The 17832-nt window shown below is 51.7% G+C and overlaps 2 protein-coding genes across 3 annotated transcripts in view; one reads left to right on the forward strand and one right to left on the reverse strand.

The window, feature by feature from the left end:
* Window positions 1-1286: 1286 nt before the first annotated feature.
* FAM181B (family with sequence similarity 181 member B) lies at window positions 1287-3312 on the forward strand. The gene has a single exon (XM_062020357.1). The coding sequence runs from the start codon at window positions 1352-1354 to the stop codon at window positions 2414-2416; it is 1065 nt and encodes a 354-aa protein (XP_061876341.1). The 5' UTR covers window positions 1287-1351; the 3' UTR covers window positions 2417-3312.
* Window positions 3313-14325: 11013 nt separating this feature from the next.
* ME3 (malic enzyme 3) overlaps window positions 14326-17832 on the reverse strand; it is a 127984-nt gene continuing 124477 nt past the window's right edge. Inside the window, exons 11-14 of one of the 2 annotated variants that reach the window (XM_062020359.1) lie at window positions 17366-17508; window positions 16513-16608; window positions 15503-15601; window positions 14326-14591 (exon numbers count right to left, since the gene is read on the reverse strand). In XM_062020359.1, the coding sequence (XP_061876343.1) occupies window positions 14430-14591; window positions 15503-15601; window positions 16513-16608; window positions 17366-17508 (500 nt within the window). In that variant the 3' untranslated portion in view covers window positions 14326-14429. Of the gene's footprint in view, window positions 14592-15502; window positions 15602-16512; window positions 16687-17365; window positions 17509-17832 lie in introns of both variants that reach the window. The other variant, XM_062020358.1, reaches the window with a different exon arrangement.

The following is a 17832-nucleotide window of genomic DNA, read 5'->3' on the forward strand; positions in this document are numbered from 1 at the left end:
TCCTCTTTTCTCCTTGCAATATTTGCTTTGCATTTAACAAGCATTTGAACCCAGAGTGGGGGGACTTTTTCTGGTTTTTAACCATTCTGAAGAGTCTCAGGGGCCTGTTTTCCTTTTCTGCAGTTTTTCTTTCTGTTGGGCTTTTTAACCTTTACAACACAAAAGTGCTGCATTTCTAATGAATCTATGCAGACCAGAGTTAGAAAACTAACTCTGTGTCAGTCAAACACACCTGTATTTGTATTTTGACATACAAAGTCACTGAAAATGAATCTGGAGCTCAAAGGATTGAGGTTGTTGTGCACCAATGTAAACGTTTCCTAAAGGAAAATCAGCCAAATACCTTCCCCACTGCCCCTCAAAAACACAAGACAGTTCCTTCAGGAGCTGTTAGAACTTTCAAGGATCACTTTACTATTTTTTCTGTATGGTAGATTTATACAGCTTCCTTACTAACCCAGTGCAAGTAAAAATCTTCAGTTTTAACTGAATGCAGCCCAGGCATTTAAAATCTCTCCCGGACCAAAGCGCTGGGTTTTCTCAGGGCTTGACCTGGCTAGGAAAATACAGTATGCCGGGTAACGTGCATAGCAATGAGCTTGGAAAAGAACGCCTTTGCAAATTACTTCAGGCTCGCCCAGCCTGGCGGGTGTCGGAACTACAGGCTGGCTCGGTGCCGTGAGCCAGAGCCATGTGGGTGATCCCGCACCCCGGGCTGCCCGCAGGCTGCGGGACGCGTCCTGTGCCGGCGGAGCGGCTGCGAAAGGGACGGAGCTGCGGGTGGCTGTGCGCGAGTGATGGGGATCGCACGGATGGGGCCGGGGGGTGCCCGGTCCTGGGCAGCTCCATGTATCTGGTCAGGGGATATTTGTGTACTGGTCCCGGGGCTGTGGGTACCTATCTCGGGGGGTGTGTGCATCTGTCCCGGGGGTGTGTGTATATGTCCCGGGGGTGTGTGTACCCGTCCCGGGGCGGTGTGTACCTGTCGCGGAGGTGTGGGTACCTGTCCCAGGGATGCGGGTACCCTTCTCGGGGGTGTGTGTCCCTAGGCGATGTGTAGCTGTTCTGAGGGTGTCTGTGCCCATCCCTGGGCAGTGTGTACCTGTTCCGAGTGGGTACCCGTACCGAGGGTGATGCTCGTCCCACCCCGCCGCCACCGCCGGTGTCCCCGGGCGGGGGCGTGGGCGCAGCCGGCTTGGCCCGGCCCCCGGGGGCCCGGCGGGGAGGGCCGGGGCCAGCCCCGCTCCTTGAGCCCTCCTCCTCCCCCGCCCGCCGCCTTTTCCCCGCCGCCGCCGCCGCCTGCCCGGCGCAGCCCTGCGGAGCTCGGGGCGGCGGCGCCCGGCCGCCGGCCATGGCCGTGCCAGCCGCGCTGCTTAGCCCCCACCACCTCCTCTCCTTCTGCTTCCCCGCCGCCGGCGGCCTCCTGGGCTATGCCGACTTGGAGAAGGACTACGAGGGCGGCTGCGGCGGCGGAGGCGAGGCGGGGGACTTTAAAGAAGCCACCAGGGACCTGCTGAGCTTCATCGACTCTGCCTCCAGCAACATCAAGCTTGCGCTGGACAAGCCGGTGAAGTCCAAGCGGAAGGTGAACCATCGCAAGTACTTGCAGAAGCAGATCAAGCGCTGCACCGGCATCATCGCCACCTCGCCGCCGCCGCCGGCCCCGCCGCCGTCCGCCGCCGCCGCCTCCCCGCCCGCCGCCGGCCCCGCCAGGCCCCCGCCGCGCCGGGAGGGCTCGCAGGCGGCCAGCAGCCTCCAGAGCAAGAGCCTGGCCGCCCTCTTCGGCTCCCTGCAGCCGGGCCGGGGCGCGGCGGGCGGCGGGGAGGCGGCGGGCGGCGGGGCGGGCGGCGGGGCGGCGGGCGGCCCGCGGAAGGTGCCGCTGCGGGACCGCAACCTGCCGCCCTCCTTCTTCACGGAGCCGGCGCTGCCCGTCGCCCCCGCCCCGCCGCCGCCCGCTAAGGAGCCGCAGAAGGGCGGCGGCGCGGAGGCGGCCGAGTTCTTCGAGCTGCTGGGCTCCGAGTACGGCGCGCTGCTGCCCGAGCCCGGCGCCGCGCCCGACACCTTCCCCGGCGGGGCGGCCGCCCGCCTGCCCGCCGAGCTGGGCTTGGAGCACGGCTTGTACGACGCGCCGCTGCCGCTGCCCGCCGCCCCGCACCCGCTGCTGGGCGGGCTGCTCTACCCCGAGCCGCCCTGGAGCCCGCCCGGGCCCTGCAGCCCGCCCAAGAAGGCGGCGGCCGAGGCGCTGCGCCCGCTGTACCCCGGCGGCGGGGAGGCGGCTCCAGGCGGCGGCGACGAGTCCGGCGGGCAACTGCCACCGGGCTTCGGCCCCTTCTTCCCCGAGTGCCCGTTGCCCGCGCCGCAGGGGCCCTACGACTACAGCGCCGGCTTCCACCGCGCCGCCTACCCCGGCCTGTAGCCCGGCCCTGCGGCCCGGCCGCTCCGCGCTGCGCCGCGCTGCGCCGTGCTGCCGGGGCCGCGGGGTGGGGGAGCTCCACGCGTGGGGCTGGGGCTGCGCCCGGGCTGCGGCCCTGCTGGAGCTGTGGCTCTGCTCGGGCTGGGGCTGCGCTTGTCCCGCCGCGCGTGTGTGTGCGTGTGCGTCCCGCAACCACGGCCGCGGGCCCGCAGGCTTCAGCCCTGCGCTCTGCCCGTCGCCTCCTCCTGCGGTCTGGGAGACGCTGCAAATAAAATGTGAAACCTTGGGTCCCTTCAGGTGTTTTTCTGGCGGCCGGTGACTGCCTTTCCTTCGCCTCCCTTGAGGCTCAGGTTCCGTGTCGTTCAGGCAGCCGCGGCTCGGTGGATCTGTGTAACGCGACCTCGCAACGGGGATGCGCCTGTCGAAGGCAGCTGTGACCAACCTGTACATCGTTTCAGTCTAAAAGTAAAGCTCGATCAGCTCTGGCGGTGCGTTTCAGACTTTTCCCAGGCTCACACGCATCGCAGGTGCCGGCCGATGTTCGTCTGAAGACACGAAAGGAGAGAAAAGAAACTACTGAAGTGAAGCAAAATAAAAAATGCTGCTACCAAAACTTTAGTGTCCTGAAATTTAACAATGCCTTGCAGGATCTTGCAAACAGCAATTTACAGCGATACATAAGTTAATTGATGGCGTAAGTTCAGGACAAAAGTGAACTGTAGCCCCTGCGGCGATGCGATTCCTATGGACCGTTGGATTGCTACCAGGAATGTGTCACAGCTTGGAAAAGCAACGTGTCTCGGTCTCACTGTGTACAGGAGATTATTTGATAATCATTTAAGTTATGTGAAAGAGTCTATGATAGGTCCTATAAAAATAAAGCTACACAATAGATCTGAGCTCTGTGGTTGTTACTTCCATTGAAATGCAGCGTTCAAGGGGCTTTCACCACGTCCTGCATCCTCTGTAATGGTTTCTTGGCAGGAGTTGAGACAGGCAATGGGGTTTTGTCTTTCCTAAATCTTCTGAAATGCTGTATTTTATCCCCAGCGACCCGTCCTTGTTTTGCTTTCATTTATACCAGCTGTTTCTTTAACTTGCTAAAAAGAAGGGAATGATAATACGCTCCCAAGCCAAAGGATGAAAATTGTTACAGTTATGAAAACAGATCAAAATACTCGGAGGTTCCCTAATGAGAAGGGAGTCTTAAAAGGCAATCCCACGGCCTGGCTCCCTGCCAGACCCAAGGAGACTGTTTGTTTTTGAAACACGATCCACATACGGATCAGCCCGAGGTTTCACCCTCATGGGGACAAATCCCTTGTGCCTGCTGTCTTTTAAAAGGTAGTGTGAAAGGTAAAACGGTTTGGTTCCTTCGACATCCCAGCTTTAACTTTTGAGAGCCTTGGGGTCAAGATGTTGGGATGTCTGGAGGGATGCAACAAGATCTTTTGCAAATAAACCGTGAGATTATTTGTTCTGGAAGTTGGCTCAATTTTAAACAGCAAAAGCTGTACCTTCTACTCCTCCCCATGGTCTCCACAAGCTGCATGGAGAGGAACCATCCTGGATGAGTGTCTGCAGCACCCCAGTATCCCATAGCTGAACACCGTTAAGGAAATGCTCTTTCTGAGTGGAATGTTGTGGTATTTTATTTAAGCTTCATGGTGTGTGAGGAGGAACAGCTGGTCCAGCCAAGGTTGCTACAAATTAGGTGAATCTTGCCTTGTGGCTGGTCTTGATGATGGGACAATGTCCTACTCTGTGAACTCAGCCCTGTCTTCCTGCTTTGGCAAAGCTCCAAGTGAGGAGAGCTCCGAGCAAGCAGAGCTAGTGAGTACCTTTTAGATGATCTAGACAAGACTAACTGGGGTATTATCTTAGTTGGAGAGAGGGTATTTTATTGTTATTGTTTAGGCACTGCTTGAAGCATATGAGTTTGTAGCACATACTGGTAGCTACTTGGAGCATTGCAGCTTGGTGCTGTGCTGATCTCCTGTCTTCCTGCACAGCTTTCTCAGCGGGGCCAGGTGCCTGAGGTCAGTGGTTCCAGTGGACAGAGCAAGTGAAGGGCATACAGTGGGCTCTGCTAGGGACAGAAAAAAAACCCCTTGTTTTCACTCAATATTTCCCTGAGCAGTTTATTCATTTCACAAGCTCAATATGCCAATGTGTATTAGCCAGGGACTGAATCCTGAACACTTTGCAGCCTGTCCTGTCAGCTGTCTCACTGACTTCAGTGCCATTTGGCTTAAAAAAACCCCATCTAAAAGAAATCTTCAGGAATAGGCCCTGGGAAATACTGTTTAGACATTGCAAACCTGAACTGTTTGGTTGCCCACAGGCCTCACCTTTTTAGTCCAAGTAGCCATGAAGTGCCATAAATCTGACCTGAGAGTGGTTTTCACTTGCTTGGTTCTCTGGTGACCTGTGGTTCAGTCTGTGAAACTGGGCATCATCAGCCTCCTTGGGTTAGATCTTGCCTCAGACCAGTGGGAGAAGTGACTCTGTAGGTGCCAGAAGAGCAAGGCTGGTACAAAACTGGTATGGCAGCCCTCTCTGGATGCTACTGGATTGGGAGGGTTCTTCATGGGTGTGCAAGAAGTTGGGGCAGGCTCCAGGAGCCAGCCTGAGCAAGCAGCAGCTGCAGATGCTGCTACAGCTTAGCTTCTATCCTGCAGTGGTTCCTTAAAGGGGGATTTTCAGTTTAGAGGAGCTTACACGAAGAAAAAAAGAAGACAAAGAGAATTCAGTATCAGTATTCTTGAAGTGCCGCTGTGTTTCTGCTAGAGGATGTGTTTGAGCTGTACCTGGTTTGGGAAGTCTGATAAGGCTGGAAAGGAACTGACAGTGGCCGGGTGGATGCCGGCAGCTTTTCCCAGAGCAGAGGCAGACAAAGGACTTTCTGTGCAGCTCCCGGGGAGGGCTGGAGCTCCGCTCCGTGCGGCGGCACCGCTGCCAGACCAGCGGTTGCCATCTAGTGGAACCGCATCCTTTCATTGTGCCTGTGTGTGGGCTCTTCTTGCGGTTGTTTCCCCCAGCTAGAGTAGTGCAGGCTCTGAAAGTATCACACATAAGTCTCACTCAGAAACACCCTTGGGAAATTACTTTCTCTGTTGAAGCAATGAAGAGCATCACCTTAAGCATCTGCAAGAAGAAAACTTTTCATAACTGAGCAAGAGATTTTGGTTTGTCTGATGCGCTTTTATAAGGAGTCTGTCCCTAAGAACCAAAGCTGATGCTTTTTAGCTTTTCTGGCTTAAAACTGTGTCCTGTGTGGATGGAAACGGGTTCTGTTTGCTTGGACTAAGGTCAGACTATTTCATTTTACCAAGTCTGCATGAGTTCCTTGGATATACTAGATTCCATTTTGTTGCTGGTGTATTTTACAGGTGTTTGCCGGTTTCACTGGAGATTTTGGTGGACAAGCATATACATCTTAATGGTTTTTCAAAGGAGAATAGCAAGAACCCTTCATTCCCTTTCTAAGTGAGGAGATTTACCCTAAAAGGTATTTACTTATGAATAACAAAGGGTTCACCATGAATAGTTATTACTGCACCTCAAGATTTTGTGGCTTAACGTTCTTGGTCTTTTCTAAAGCCACTTCAAGAAAGGGGAAAGATTCCTGTCTTTTCTTGGATATGCTTTTGAAACAGGCTCCCTCACTATTTAATGCCTGGGATTGTTCTAATGCAGTCCTGCCATTCTTTGAGGAGCTTACATAGCTGTTCAAACAATGTAAAAAAGATACAGAAGTTTACTCTAAACTGATTTTGGTTTCTGACTTTTTGAATAAACTGCTTTTGGCAACAATGCCAAAACAGAAGGTTGTTCTGCAGTTATTGACAACAGGAGAAAGAAGATGGTGGAGCAATTCTGCAGTGATGTGCAAGCTGGAAATGTGAGAGTACAAGCCTGCAAACCTGACTATGTGAAGTAAGAGCTGGGAATGCTTTTAGGACAGATTTATGGCAAGTGAGGAGACTGCAGCCTGGATTCTCTGCAGTAAACTCATTGCTAATTTTTAAGATTGGCAAGCTCTTGTTTAAAGTCCAATGGTTTTTGTAACACATCTACCTGAAAGAGTAAAAATGAAGTGTATTATAGTGACTTCCTCTTCCACAATTTGTGTGGGTAAGGATGGGCAGAGGATTGCTGACAGGGGATGTTATGAAAGGTGATGGGAGAAATATTTTCACAGAATCACAGAATGGTAGGGGTTGGAAGAGACCTTTAGAGATCATCTAGTCCAACCCCCCTGCAGAAGCAGGGTCACCTAGATCAGGTCACATAGGAACATGTCCAGGTGGGTCTTGAAGACCTCCAAGGAAGGAGCCTCCACACCCGCCCTGGGCAGCCCTCATCCTAACAGTGAAATAGTTTCTCTTTAGGTGAACTTTTTGTGTTCCAGCTTCATCCCATTACCCCTTGTTCTGTCAGTGGATACAACAGAAAAAAGTGATGTCCCAACCTCCTGACACCCACTATTTAAATGTTTGTAAATATTAATGAGATCCCCAATCTTCTGTGTTTTAGACTGTTTAGACTGTTACCTCTCTGTAACCTTGGTTATCCGTGGTGACTGCCCTCCCTCACTGGCAGAGAACTATTTCACTAGGCTGGAGGGTTTTAGCCTTTTATATGTTTTTGGTTTTGGAACTCCTTCATGTCAAATGTATCATCAAAGCCTTTTTTTTGGTGATTATTTTGGTTAGAGTGCACAGGCCCACAGTTGTCTAGAGATCACAGACTCCCCATCACTACATTGTTATCCATGGATAATATTTTTAATTGCTTTGATTGGCCATTTCTCAAATGATCCTTTATTTACCCTTCCCTGAGATGGGGGGAATCACATCTTGTTTGTGGAAGTTAAGACTTTACCCTGTGCTCCCCCCAGGTATTCTCTGACAGTGTTGGGCATTTAAGAAAATGTGGATTGCTCTGTGATGAGTGAGGGAGGACAGGGTACAAGCTTTGTGGTAACAGGTTCTGGTGCTCCTGTTAGAGTGTGATTTGTTTGTTAGGATGTCTCCTGGTTGGCATTTTAGACTGCCTCAGTCTCAGCACCTAATTGTTATTTGGTGTGTGGGCAAACCCTAACCCTGAACAAATTCTGGCCAATCCTGCTGTGCCAGATGAAGAAGTGGCTGTCTCTGCTACCCTGCCTCTGACATGGGTAGCAACCCTTAGCTGTGTGTACTGAAGGGATCTGTGCCTGTGCCTCTGTTACTGAGTTTGTGCTCAAGGATGGTTCAAAGTGACCTGGGGAGGCCATATGAGTATTCAACCCTTTCAGCCCCATCTCAGCTAAACAAATCTGTTGGCAGGCTGGGAAAGAGTTAAACATGAGATACTGGGTGACAACAACATTGCTAGTAGCTATAGAGAGGGAATACAGACTGCGTTCTGTTTCCTGAGTAGAATTGCTGGGCATAATTGCTACTGGGTTTTTTTGCTGTTCAGCTTTATAAAAGGTACAGGCTCACTACTTAAACTTCTGTGTGTCCCCACAGCAGTAGAAACTCAGTAAATCATTTAGAATTTGATGTTGGCAAGACACTTGTGTAACGTAGAGGCCCACCTGAGACAGGCTGCTGGGCCAGGGGCAGTGGCGTGGGACAGGCAGCGGCCCAGATTTTGGCTCTTCTGATTTTCTTAATTGCAGACTGTGATACAGGCTCTTCTATATCACAAGGTAAAGAAAGAGTTTAAGGGGGCTGATCCCCGTGACCAGTTTCAAATGACAAGCAGCAGACACTCAAACCTCATGGTGAAGTGCCGAGTGGAGTCAGGCCTCTATTGTGAGTTCAGGCTGAGACAATGCTCCAAGGTGGCCTTGACATCTATCCTGGACCCACCCTTAGTATGACATACCTAATATTCCTTCTCCTCCCATGTCTCATTGGTAAGTTCAGCTCCTAAGATAGCTGGAGTGCTTCTCTGAGGGAAATTCTGCCCTACCACCATTTCTCATCAGTAGGTAACTAATAAGCAATAATTTTTTTGCACAGTAACGCTTCAGAGAAGAACTGAGCTTTAAAGAACAGCTCTAATTGCTTCTGTGCACTCAAATAATTGAATATAAATCAATTACCACCATTTTAGGTATCTGAACAGCCAAGCTTGCTTCACAAAGAAAAACCTTTCTTTTCCTGTTTAATAGCCAGACCTTTAGCTTCTTTGTTTATCCACATATCTGGGACAAATGATTCAAACTCAGTCATTAATTACTGATTTTATCAAGATTTTCCTTTCAGGACTAAAATGTCAGCATACCCTTGAAGTGCTAGCAAACAAAGGTCTCTGATTTGCACATGGATTCAAGGCTTGTGAGCTTTTATCTAAAAGCCTGTGCTTAATGTTTTTATTGATGAGATGAGGTGTATTAAGAAGATTGTGGGCAGCGGGTTGAGGGAAGTTCTCCTTCCCTTTTACTCTGCCCTGCTGAGGCCTCAGCTGGAGTCCTGTGTCCAGTTCTGGGCTCCCCAGCTCAAGAGGGACAGAAAACCTCTGGAGAGAGTCCAGCGCAGGGCCACCAAGATGATCAGGGGACTGGAGCATCTTCCTCATGAGGAAAGGCTGCAGGAACTGGAGCTGTTTAGTCTGGAAGAGACTGAGGGAGCAACCTCATCAACACATACAAGTACCTAAAGGGTGTATGTCAAATGGATGGGGTGACACTTTTTTCTGTAGTGTCCAGCAGCAGGACCAGGGGTAATGGACAAAAGCTGGAACACAAAATGTTCCACTTAAACCCAAGGAAAACCTTCTTTACTGTTGAGGTGAGGGAGCCCACTGATTCTGTGATTCTGTGAGATGACCCTTTAGGCATATAGCCAGCTGATAGAAACCCTAGGCACAGGGACTGAGGTAAAAGTTGGGCCAAAGGAGCAGGATCTTGCCTTTGACATACTTTATTGTTATGGTATTGTTTGGAGGCCCTTGGATTGTCAGAGCTGCAAACTGGCTCCTGGATGCTCTGCACTGAGCAATGAGCTGACTTGGCCGATCAATGGGCCCTGCCAGGGAAGGAACATGTTTTACCATGGAACAAGTGCTACCTGACTAACCCAGACCAGCTGGGATTATAAGTAAGTTGCAATTTTGTTAAAGAGGAGGCACATGAGTGACTGGGAAAAGAGATTTAAATGGTTTTTCCTGGCAGAAGCAATTTGGGCATCAGTTTGTTACTAGGCTTAGTGTCATGTTAAGATGCCATATCACCTTCCTGAGGTTGAAATAGGTAGTAATATTGCCATGTTATTTCCTGTATTGACATATTATTCTTGTATTTATGCTGGGTTCAATTTCAAAGAAAGGGGAAAAGAACAACTTAGGAACAGAGGACTTTTTCTGCTGCAGTATGGCCTGCTATAACTATTCTCTCTTTAAATTAGAAAACAAAACACAAACAGCAGCTAAAAGTCTTGCAGTATTCAACTTGTGTTTTTCCTGCACTGATTTAATCTCTTTAACCAGTTACCATGTCTTGCAAGGCAGCCACACAGCCATTTCTGATTTCAGTAAGGAGCCCTTCTACAGGACACTTTTCCTGTACAGGCTCAGACAAGAATACTCATTGCAACTGCTTCAGTCCCTAGTAAAATGGAATGTTCCTCGACAGGACCTTCTCGGCCAAGCAAAAGCTGCGGCTAGAAGTCCTCTACAGCCCTCAAGTGGTTGACTTTGGGAGCACAAAGCCTCAGCCTTGGCCGGGAAGCTCCCAGGGTGGGCACAGCCTTCCCTCGCAGCCAGGTGCCTTCCCCATGGGCTGGGCTCCCGCCGGCCTTCTCCTTCCTTTCCAGCTCCAGGAGCTGCAGGGAGGATGCACAGTTTCAGAGCAGCTTCAGCATATCATCCTCCATTTTCAGCTGCTGGTCAAGCAGAAGCACAGAAGGTGTTTTAGTTGGAGATGTGAAGCCAAGAGGACCTGCTTTAGCAGAGGGTTGGACTAGATGATCTCTAAAGGTCCCTTCCAACCCTACCATTCTGTGATTCTGTGATCTGTGATTCTGTGACACTGACACCCAAGTATGGATGAGATAAAAGGGTTATAAATCTGTATAAAACTTTGACTTCCGAGATAAGCAACAGAAACTGGCTGGAGACAAGGAGAAAGGAACGAGGAAAACCCCAGTCTCAAATACTACTGGACTGAGCCACCACAGGATGGGAAGGGAACTTGGATTCCCAGGGATTTCTCAGTTTGGGACCACTCTCATAACAGGGGATCCAGCTTGAGCTGTAATACTCTGACTCTGTGCCAGAACCCAGAGCCTGAGCTCTTCCTTACAGTCAGGGGCTGAGATTGGATCCAGACTGCTCTTGGAAGGAGTTCAGAAAGAAAGGGGGTCCAGTCCCAACCTTACGACTCAGTGGGAGTGGCCCTACCACATTCCTACAACACTGCCCAAACTGAGGACAATTTCCCCTTCAGCCTTCCGTCTTGTAGGTCAGTAGGAAAGACTTCAGCTCCTGGCCTGTGAAGCCAAGGGGAAGAAGGCTTTCTTTGCAGTGGGCTTAGAAGGAGTCCTTGTCCTCAAGGGAAGAACAAGAGGCTCAGAAACTGCCAGTCTGTCTCTTGGGAGGAAGATGGCAAGGTCAAGCTTAGAGAGAAGAAGTGTCTGCAATGGCCCCTCAGGTTTTGGAGTGCTTTAAACCACTCCACATGCCCAGGCCCTCTCTGCCTCATTCCTCTCCCTAGTACTCTGCCCACATGTGCTCCTCCTCCATTTCTGGTGCCGTTTCTGAGCCAGGGATGCCTGGAGGTTGCTTTCATCCCACTACACACTCAAAGCATACTTCCTGCTGGGTATAAAGCAGGCAATGGGGAGAGAGACATCAATGAAGGCAATGTCCAGGCTTAGGATCCATTGAAGGACATGGGCATGCCACACACAGAGGGTACTTGTCCTCTCCCATGACCCTCAAGACAGGAGTAGAGTTTGGGGCTGGACTGTAGCAGAGCAGTGTGTGAGCAGCGAGTGCCTGATGGCATGAGGCCCTGGAAGGAGGCAACAAGATGGATCTTCAGAGCAGTCCCTTGGTGACCCTTTGACCAGGCAGGGACTGAGCCTTGCTGCATGCAGGCAGGGAAACAGACCAGAGGAGAGGGACAGGACTTTCACTTGGGAAACACTGGCACAGGCTGCCCAGGGAGGTGGTGGAGTCCCCATCCCTGGGATGTTTAAAAGCCACGTAGCTGAGGTGGGGGATATGGTTTAATTTAGTGATGGGCCTGGCAGTGTGAGGTTAGTGGTTGGACTTGATGATCTGAAAGGTCTTTTCCAACCCATTAAACAGAATGACACTGTCAGAAGCTGTCTGGGAAAGCGTGTTCTTCTGACCTGATATGGCCAAACCTGTTGGCCCTGGGCCCTGCAGAAGACAGATCCATGTGAGGCCATTGCCAGGACAGGATCCTGTTGCCAACAAAGGCAGTCAGTAGTAAGAGCAGAGAAGCACCTTCAGCTGGGGATGACCCTCCAAGGGTCATGGGGAAATGGCTCAGGCTGAATGTTGGGCTGCCTGTGCTGGCCATGGGCAATGAACAAGCTGCAGGCAGCAGGGATCAGCTGCTTCTGCTGCAGATGGGCTCTACTTTTTCTCTCAAATGTCACATCAGCAGGGCTGGTGGCATATCTGGAGCCTGCAGAGAACCTCCAGGGTGTTTCTTCTGCATTAGGAGATAGCTTTGGGGGTGAAGACTCCTGAGTCAAGTGGAATGGTGGCTGATGCCAGTGTCCTTAAACACCTCCCCCCTCCAGGATGAAATCTGGCACAACAGGGCTGCTCAGCTGCTGTTAAATTCCTACAAGGCTCTCTCTGCCTTGAGTAATGGCCCAAATGGGAGGCAGAGTGACTCCCTGGAAACCCCTTCAGCTGAAGCCCAGTGCCTGGAGCACTGTGGGACACCAGTACAATGGCTGTCACCCTGAGGCTGCTCTGCAGCAGTGCTTAGCCAAGCCCCAGGGTCTGTGGGTGAGCTGAACCACAGCAACCCCAGCACAAGGCTGCACACCTTCATAGGGGGCTGGTGCTGCCTGGGCTGTGAACCAGCTCTGAACAAGTGCTTGTGCCTCGCTTTCCTCTTTAGTCCCAGTGCTCCAAGTCCTGCAGCTGGGAGGAGAGGACAGGGAGTCAGCACTGCCCTCTTGCAGCTGCTGAGCTGTGAGCAGAGGAGGGCCCTTCTCAGGGTGAAATTCCACTGCTTAGTGAACAATGAAGAGAGCTGCTTCTGACTGGAGGGTTTTGCAATGTATTTATTTGCAAGAGCTGAGAAAGGAAGATGGGTTAGCAGCCCCCCCTGCCGTCGCACAGGCTGTTGGATAGGAGGAAGCCAATGTGTGAAGTACCATGGCATAAAGAATTGCCTGAATGGCCACTCCTTATTGCAAGGAAGCCCGGGTGGACCTTCCATCCTGCCTCAAGCAGCTCTTTGGGCTCAGAAGACTCTTTTCTCCCTAAGCTGCTCACTGACCTGCCCCTGTGGTCTAGCTTTGTTCCCTCTGGTTCTCTTGGCCAAAGCCAGAGAGGTCGTGGAGCTTTGGTCCTTGTACAGCTTGCTCTCCTCATCATGGGCAAGAACACTGGTATCCCACTGGTGCCCTCTTGTGGGGAGGGGGAGGGGGCAACGACAAGTGCTCTGGGCAGAGAGAGGCTTCCCCAGGGCTCTGTGGCAGGGGGATGTCACCAGACAGAACCTTTGACTGTGAGCAGCACATCCTCAGCAGTGCCCAGCAAAAATCCCAGAGGTGTGGAGCTGGGCTCAGCTTGGTACATGGGCCTTCTCACCATCCCCTTCTGCCCTGAGAGCCAGGGAAAGGAGTATTTGCTGGCTGTAGCTTGTGAGGGATGCAAAAGTGTTCAGAGGGATCCAAGCCATGGGTAACCAGGGACTGTCACAGGCAGTCAGCCCAAGGGTTCAGAGCAGCATCCCTTGGTAACTCCAAATCAAGGGTCAGTCCAGAAGGCAGTCATTGCCTCTCACATCATTTGTTTGAGCCTGCTTATCCTGTGGGACAGTAACAGTGTTCAGGGACAAGTTGTTGAGATAGGTAGAGGTCCTCAAGCTCTTGGGATCAGCCAGTGTTTGTCTGAGCTTGTTCAACACCCTGGGCTGTTTCTGGAGGTTGGTGAGAAAGGCTCAGCCATGCCTGGTCACACAGCTCCTGGGGAGATGTAGGATGGGGCCTGACCAGGCAAAAGGAGACTGAGATCCTCCTGCCACCAGGAGACGGCCTCAACTGTGTTTGTGTCCCAGGGCAATGCTCACACTGCCCAAGTGTGCATGTGTCCCAGGGCAATGCCAAGTGTGCATGTGACCCAGGGCAATGCTCACACTGCCCAAGTGTGCATGTGTCCCAGGGCAATGCCAAGTGTGCATGTGACCCAGGGCAATGCTCACACTGCCCAAGTGTGCATGTGTCCCAGGGCAATGCCAAGTGTGCATGTGACCCAGGGCAATGCTCACACTGCCCAAGTGTGCATGTGTCCCAGGGCAATGCCAAGTGTGCATGTGACCCAGGGCAATGCTCACACTGCCCAAGTGTGCATCTGTCCCAGGGCAATGCTCAAACTGCCCATCACACCCAGAGAGCCACGAGCAAAGTCTGGCTGTGTGTGAGGGGTGACCACACACAGAGCTGTCACCAGTGAAGTGGGCTCTGAGCTTCCTGGGGACACTCCCACCAGGAACAGGACCCTGAGGTGGCCCAGACAGCTTCTCCTGAGGCAGCTGAGCTGAGAGCTGGGCAGTGTGTTAGGCAGTGTGGGCTGACTGGGATGGGCTGCAGCCACAGTGTCTCTCCTTGGAGCACCAACTTCCCAGCTGGGACTCTCTTTTATTCCCTACTGATACATTCCCACAGAGAAAAAGCAGCAGCAAGTAAAAGCAATCACTTGGATTCATGACTTTTATCATTCTGCAAGCCTGGAGGTGCATTTATATCGATGATGACACGATCCATGGAACTGATGGTACAAATGAGAATGCAGTTCTCACAAAACCTTACACATCTTGTGTTTGCATGGCTGCAGGGGGCCACCTGTAATCATCAGTTACAAAGGAATCATAGTCAGGGCTGTAAACCAGCCGTTTCACAAAGGCCTCTTTGTCTGCTGGCTCAGGGTACCAAGAAGCAAGACCATGCTTGTAGGCCCAGTCAACAATCTGCAAAAAGATAAGCAAAATGAGCTGATGAAACAACATTGGCATGTCATGAAGGTGAAACCAACCTCACTTTGGCCTTGGCTGTATTTTCCCCCTTTTCTCCCCTCAACATTTTGTCCTTTTTTGGTTTTTTTCCCTCTTTATGCAGTTCCCTGAGTCAGCTGCTCTTCAGCCCTTGGGTGAGGGAATGCAAGCTGCCTGTAATAACTGGCTGCTTAGAAATGCACACCCCTGCCCTGGCAAAATGGTTGGAGGCTGCAATTCAAGAAGGAGAGCAGCCCTCTAACCACTTGCACGCGCACCCTTCAGCTCCTCAGCTACCCTCTGCATCCATCAGCAGCTCCTTGCAGGCCAGTGTGGCTCTCAGTGGGTATCCCTGAATGGCAATTACACGAGACCTGATCTAGGTGGACCTGCTTCTGCAGGGGGGTTGGACTAGATGATCTTTAAAGGTCCCTTCCAACCACTACCATTCTATGATTCTATGATCTGATGTAAGCAGGGCACCAATCCCACAATCAGACAACAAGCCCAGATCTGGAATGGTATTTAGGTACTGAGGCCCCACAGGAGAGGTTCCAAAATAGCAATTTGGAATCTCAGATCTTTTGGCAACTTGCATAATGTTTGAATTTGACCCTAAACTTGGTTTTGTTTTTGAAGTGTTGAGCACTCACAGCTCCAAACAATAAAGAGCAGCTTTGTGAGCTGTAAGGCACCCAGAACCAGAAGGGATTTTTCACCTTTGGCCTTTACTGATGGGAGAAATGAAAGCAGCAACTCTGGCTGGAAGGATTCTTGATTTAGGCTGTAGAATAAATTGAATTAAAACCCTACCAAGCAAAAGTGATGCCAGGGCAATTCCTGCCCTCCCTACCACAGAAAGTGGAAATAAAAGTGAAAACACTCACTTTCACAGCGATTTTGAGGGATACCTCTCTGATGCTGTCCAAGGGAGGATAGAGTCTTCCCTCTGCAAGGTTCTGCTCTGTCACCTCAGCGGCAATAGACTGGAAAGAAGAGAAAGATGGTTGGCAGAGCTGGTCTCAAGCACGTACCACATTCACCAGTGTTACGTGCCATGTGGCTGAAACCTCAGCAGCAGCAGAGCTGGGACTAGCTCTTCATGGGAACTATTTGAAATACAGTGTCCAGTTCTGGGCTCCCCAGCTCAAGAGGGACAGGGAAGTGCTGGGGAGAGTCCAGCGCAGGGTCACCAAGACGATCAGGGAATGGAACATCTTTCATATGAGGAAGGGCTGTGGGAACTGGCTCTTCTCCTCTGGAGAAGAGGAGACTGAGAGGAAATCATATTAACATTTATCAATATCTAAAGGGTGGGTGTCAGGAGGTTGGGACATCCCTTTTTTCTATTGTAGCTAGCAACAGGACAAGGGGTAATGGGATGAAGCTGGAACACAAAAAGTTCCACTTAAACATAAGAAAAAACTATTTCATTGTTCAGGTGAGGGAGCCCTGGCACAGGCTGCCCAGAGGGGTTGTGGAGTCTCCTTCCTTGGAGGTCTTCAAGACCCACCTGGACATGTTCCTATGCGACCTGATCTAGGTGACCCTGCTTCTGCAGGGGGGTTGGACTAGATGATCTCTAAAGGTCCCTTCCAACCCCTATGATTCTATGATACATGTGTGTGTGAGCATTTCACAACAGACTTAAACCTGGAGCCACACCTGTGGCTGGGGCAGCAGTTGTGGAGAATGAGGAGAGCCCTGCCATGGCTCCCGCACCTCTGCAGGTGCATTGGAGGCGTGAGCTGCCCCTGAGACTGGGAAAGGCTGCAGGTGTTTGCTGAGGCTGTGCCATTTCCACTCATCACATTGCCTCAGGCCAGCTTCTTGAAAACATCAAAACATGTGCCTCATCATCTTTTAAAACAAGATGAGTTAAATGGCCACTGGGAACCTCTGCTGTGATGAGGAAGATCTCGTCAGAGATGTGCCGGACTCCACAGGCAATGACTCCCAGGGCCACTCCTGGGAAGACGTAGGCGTTGTTCCCCTGGCCAGGGAAGAAGGTCTGTCCGTTGGGCAGGGTCACCTTTGAGAATGGGCTCCCACTTGCAAATATTCCCCGGCCCTGATCAAAGAGAGAAAAAGAAGCAAGTGGTCTGAACTTACTGAGGAGTCTCTTGCACCAGCCATCTCTGTAGTGTGAAGAGAGACTTGTAGGATCAAGGGCTGTGTGGCTGCTCTAGTCAGGAGCAGGTGATGGGGAGGGCAAAGGGGAGAGGGAGATGAGGCCTCCTCTCTCACACCAAGTCAATCTACGTGACAACAATTCTTCATTGATGTTGGGGCCAAGCTGGGTGATAAAACCGTTCCATGAATGGCTAGGTTGGCAAAACACAGGGGACAGTAACCTGGGAGGACGGGATATCCCAGATAGCTATGGGTGAAGGAAGGAAGGAAGTGCTTTCTTTATAGAATCACAAAGTAATTCAGGCTGGTAGGAATCAAACTCCTGCTCACAGCAAAGTCAGCTGCAAAGTCAGACCAGGTTGCTCAGGGCTTTATCCAGTCCGATCTGCAAACTTGCAAGGACAGAGACTGCACGAGCAACCTGGGCCCCTCTTCCACCTCCTGACCCTCCTCACAGCGTGAAAGCTTTTCTTTATGACCAGCTTGAGACTCCCTTATTTCAACCCCTGTCCCCTGTCACTCGTGCCCTGCCCTGCAGCTGCGTGGCCCCTTGGCACAGCTGTGGCTGGATGCCCATGGCCGCCCCGTGCCCCTGCAGCCCTGGCCCAGCCCCGTACCTCGGTGAGGCGGTAGCACTGCTCCGCTGTGCACTCTGCTTTGCTCGTGGGGTTGCTCAGGGCAAACACGATGGGCCTCTCGTTGAAGGCTGCCATGTCCCTTAAAATCTTCTCAGTGAAAGCTCCTGCAACGGCTGCGACACCTACAAACAACGGCAGAGGGAGACGGTGCTTTCCCACCGCGGCTTCAGCGCTCCGGGCTCTGCCCTCCTGAACGCCTCTCCTGGCTGCGGGAGGGAACAGGCTCCATCTCTGGAGATGCAGGTAGAAATATGTCTGTGTTTTACAGGGAGATTAAAAGCCTGTCTCAAAACAAAGCCCTCTGCTCCTCTAGTGTTTCTGCCGGTCTGGCTGCAGCGCTGCCTCCCAAACGCCTGCCCGAGCTGCCTGTTGTCATCCCCATCCTGCTCAGCCTGCCACGAGCCTCAGCTCCTGCCTCCTCCTGCACCTTCCTCCACAGCCCTGCC

Source organism: Colius striatus, chromosome 1 (assembly GCF_028858725.1).
Source record: "Colius striatus isolate bColStr4 chromosome 1, bColStr4.1.hap1, whole genome shotgun sequence".
NCBI lineage: Eukaryota > Metazoa > Chordata > Aves > Coliiformes > Coliidae > Colius > Colius striatus.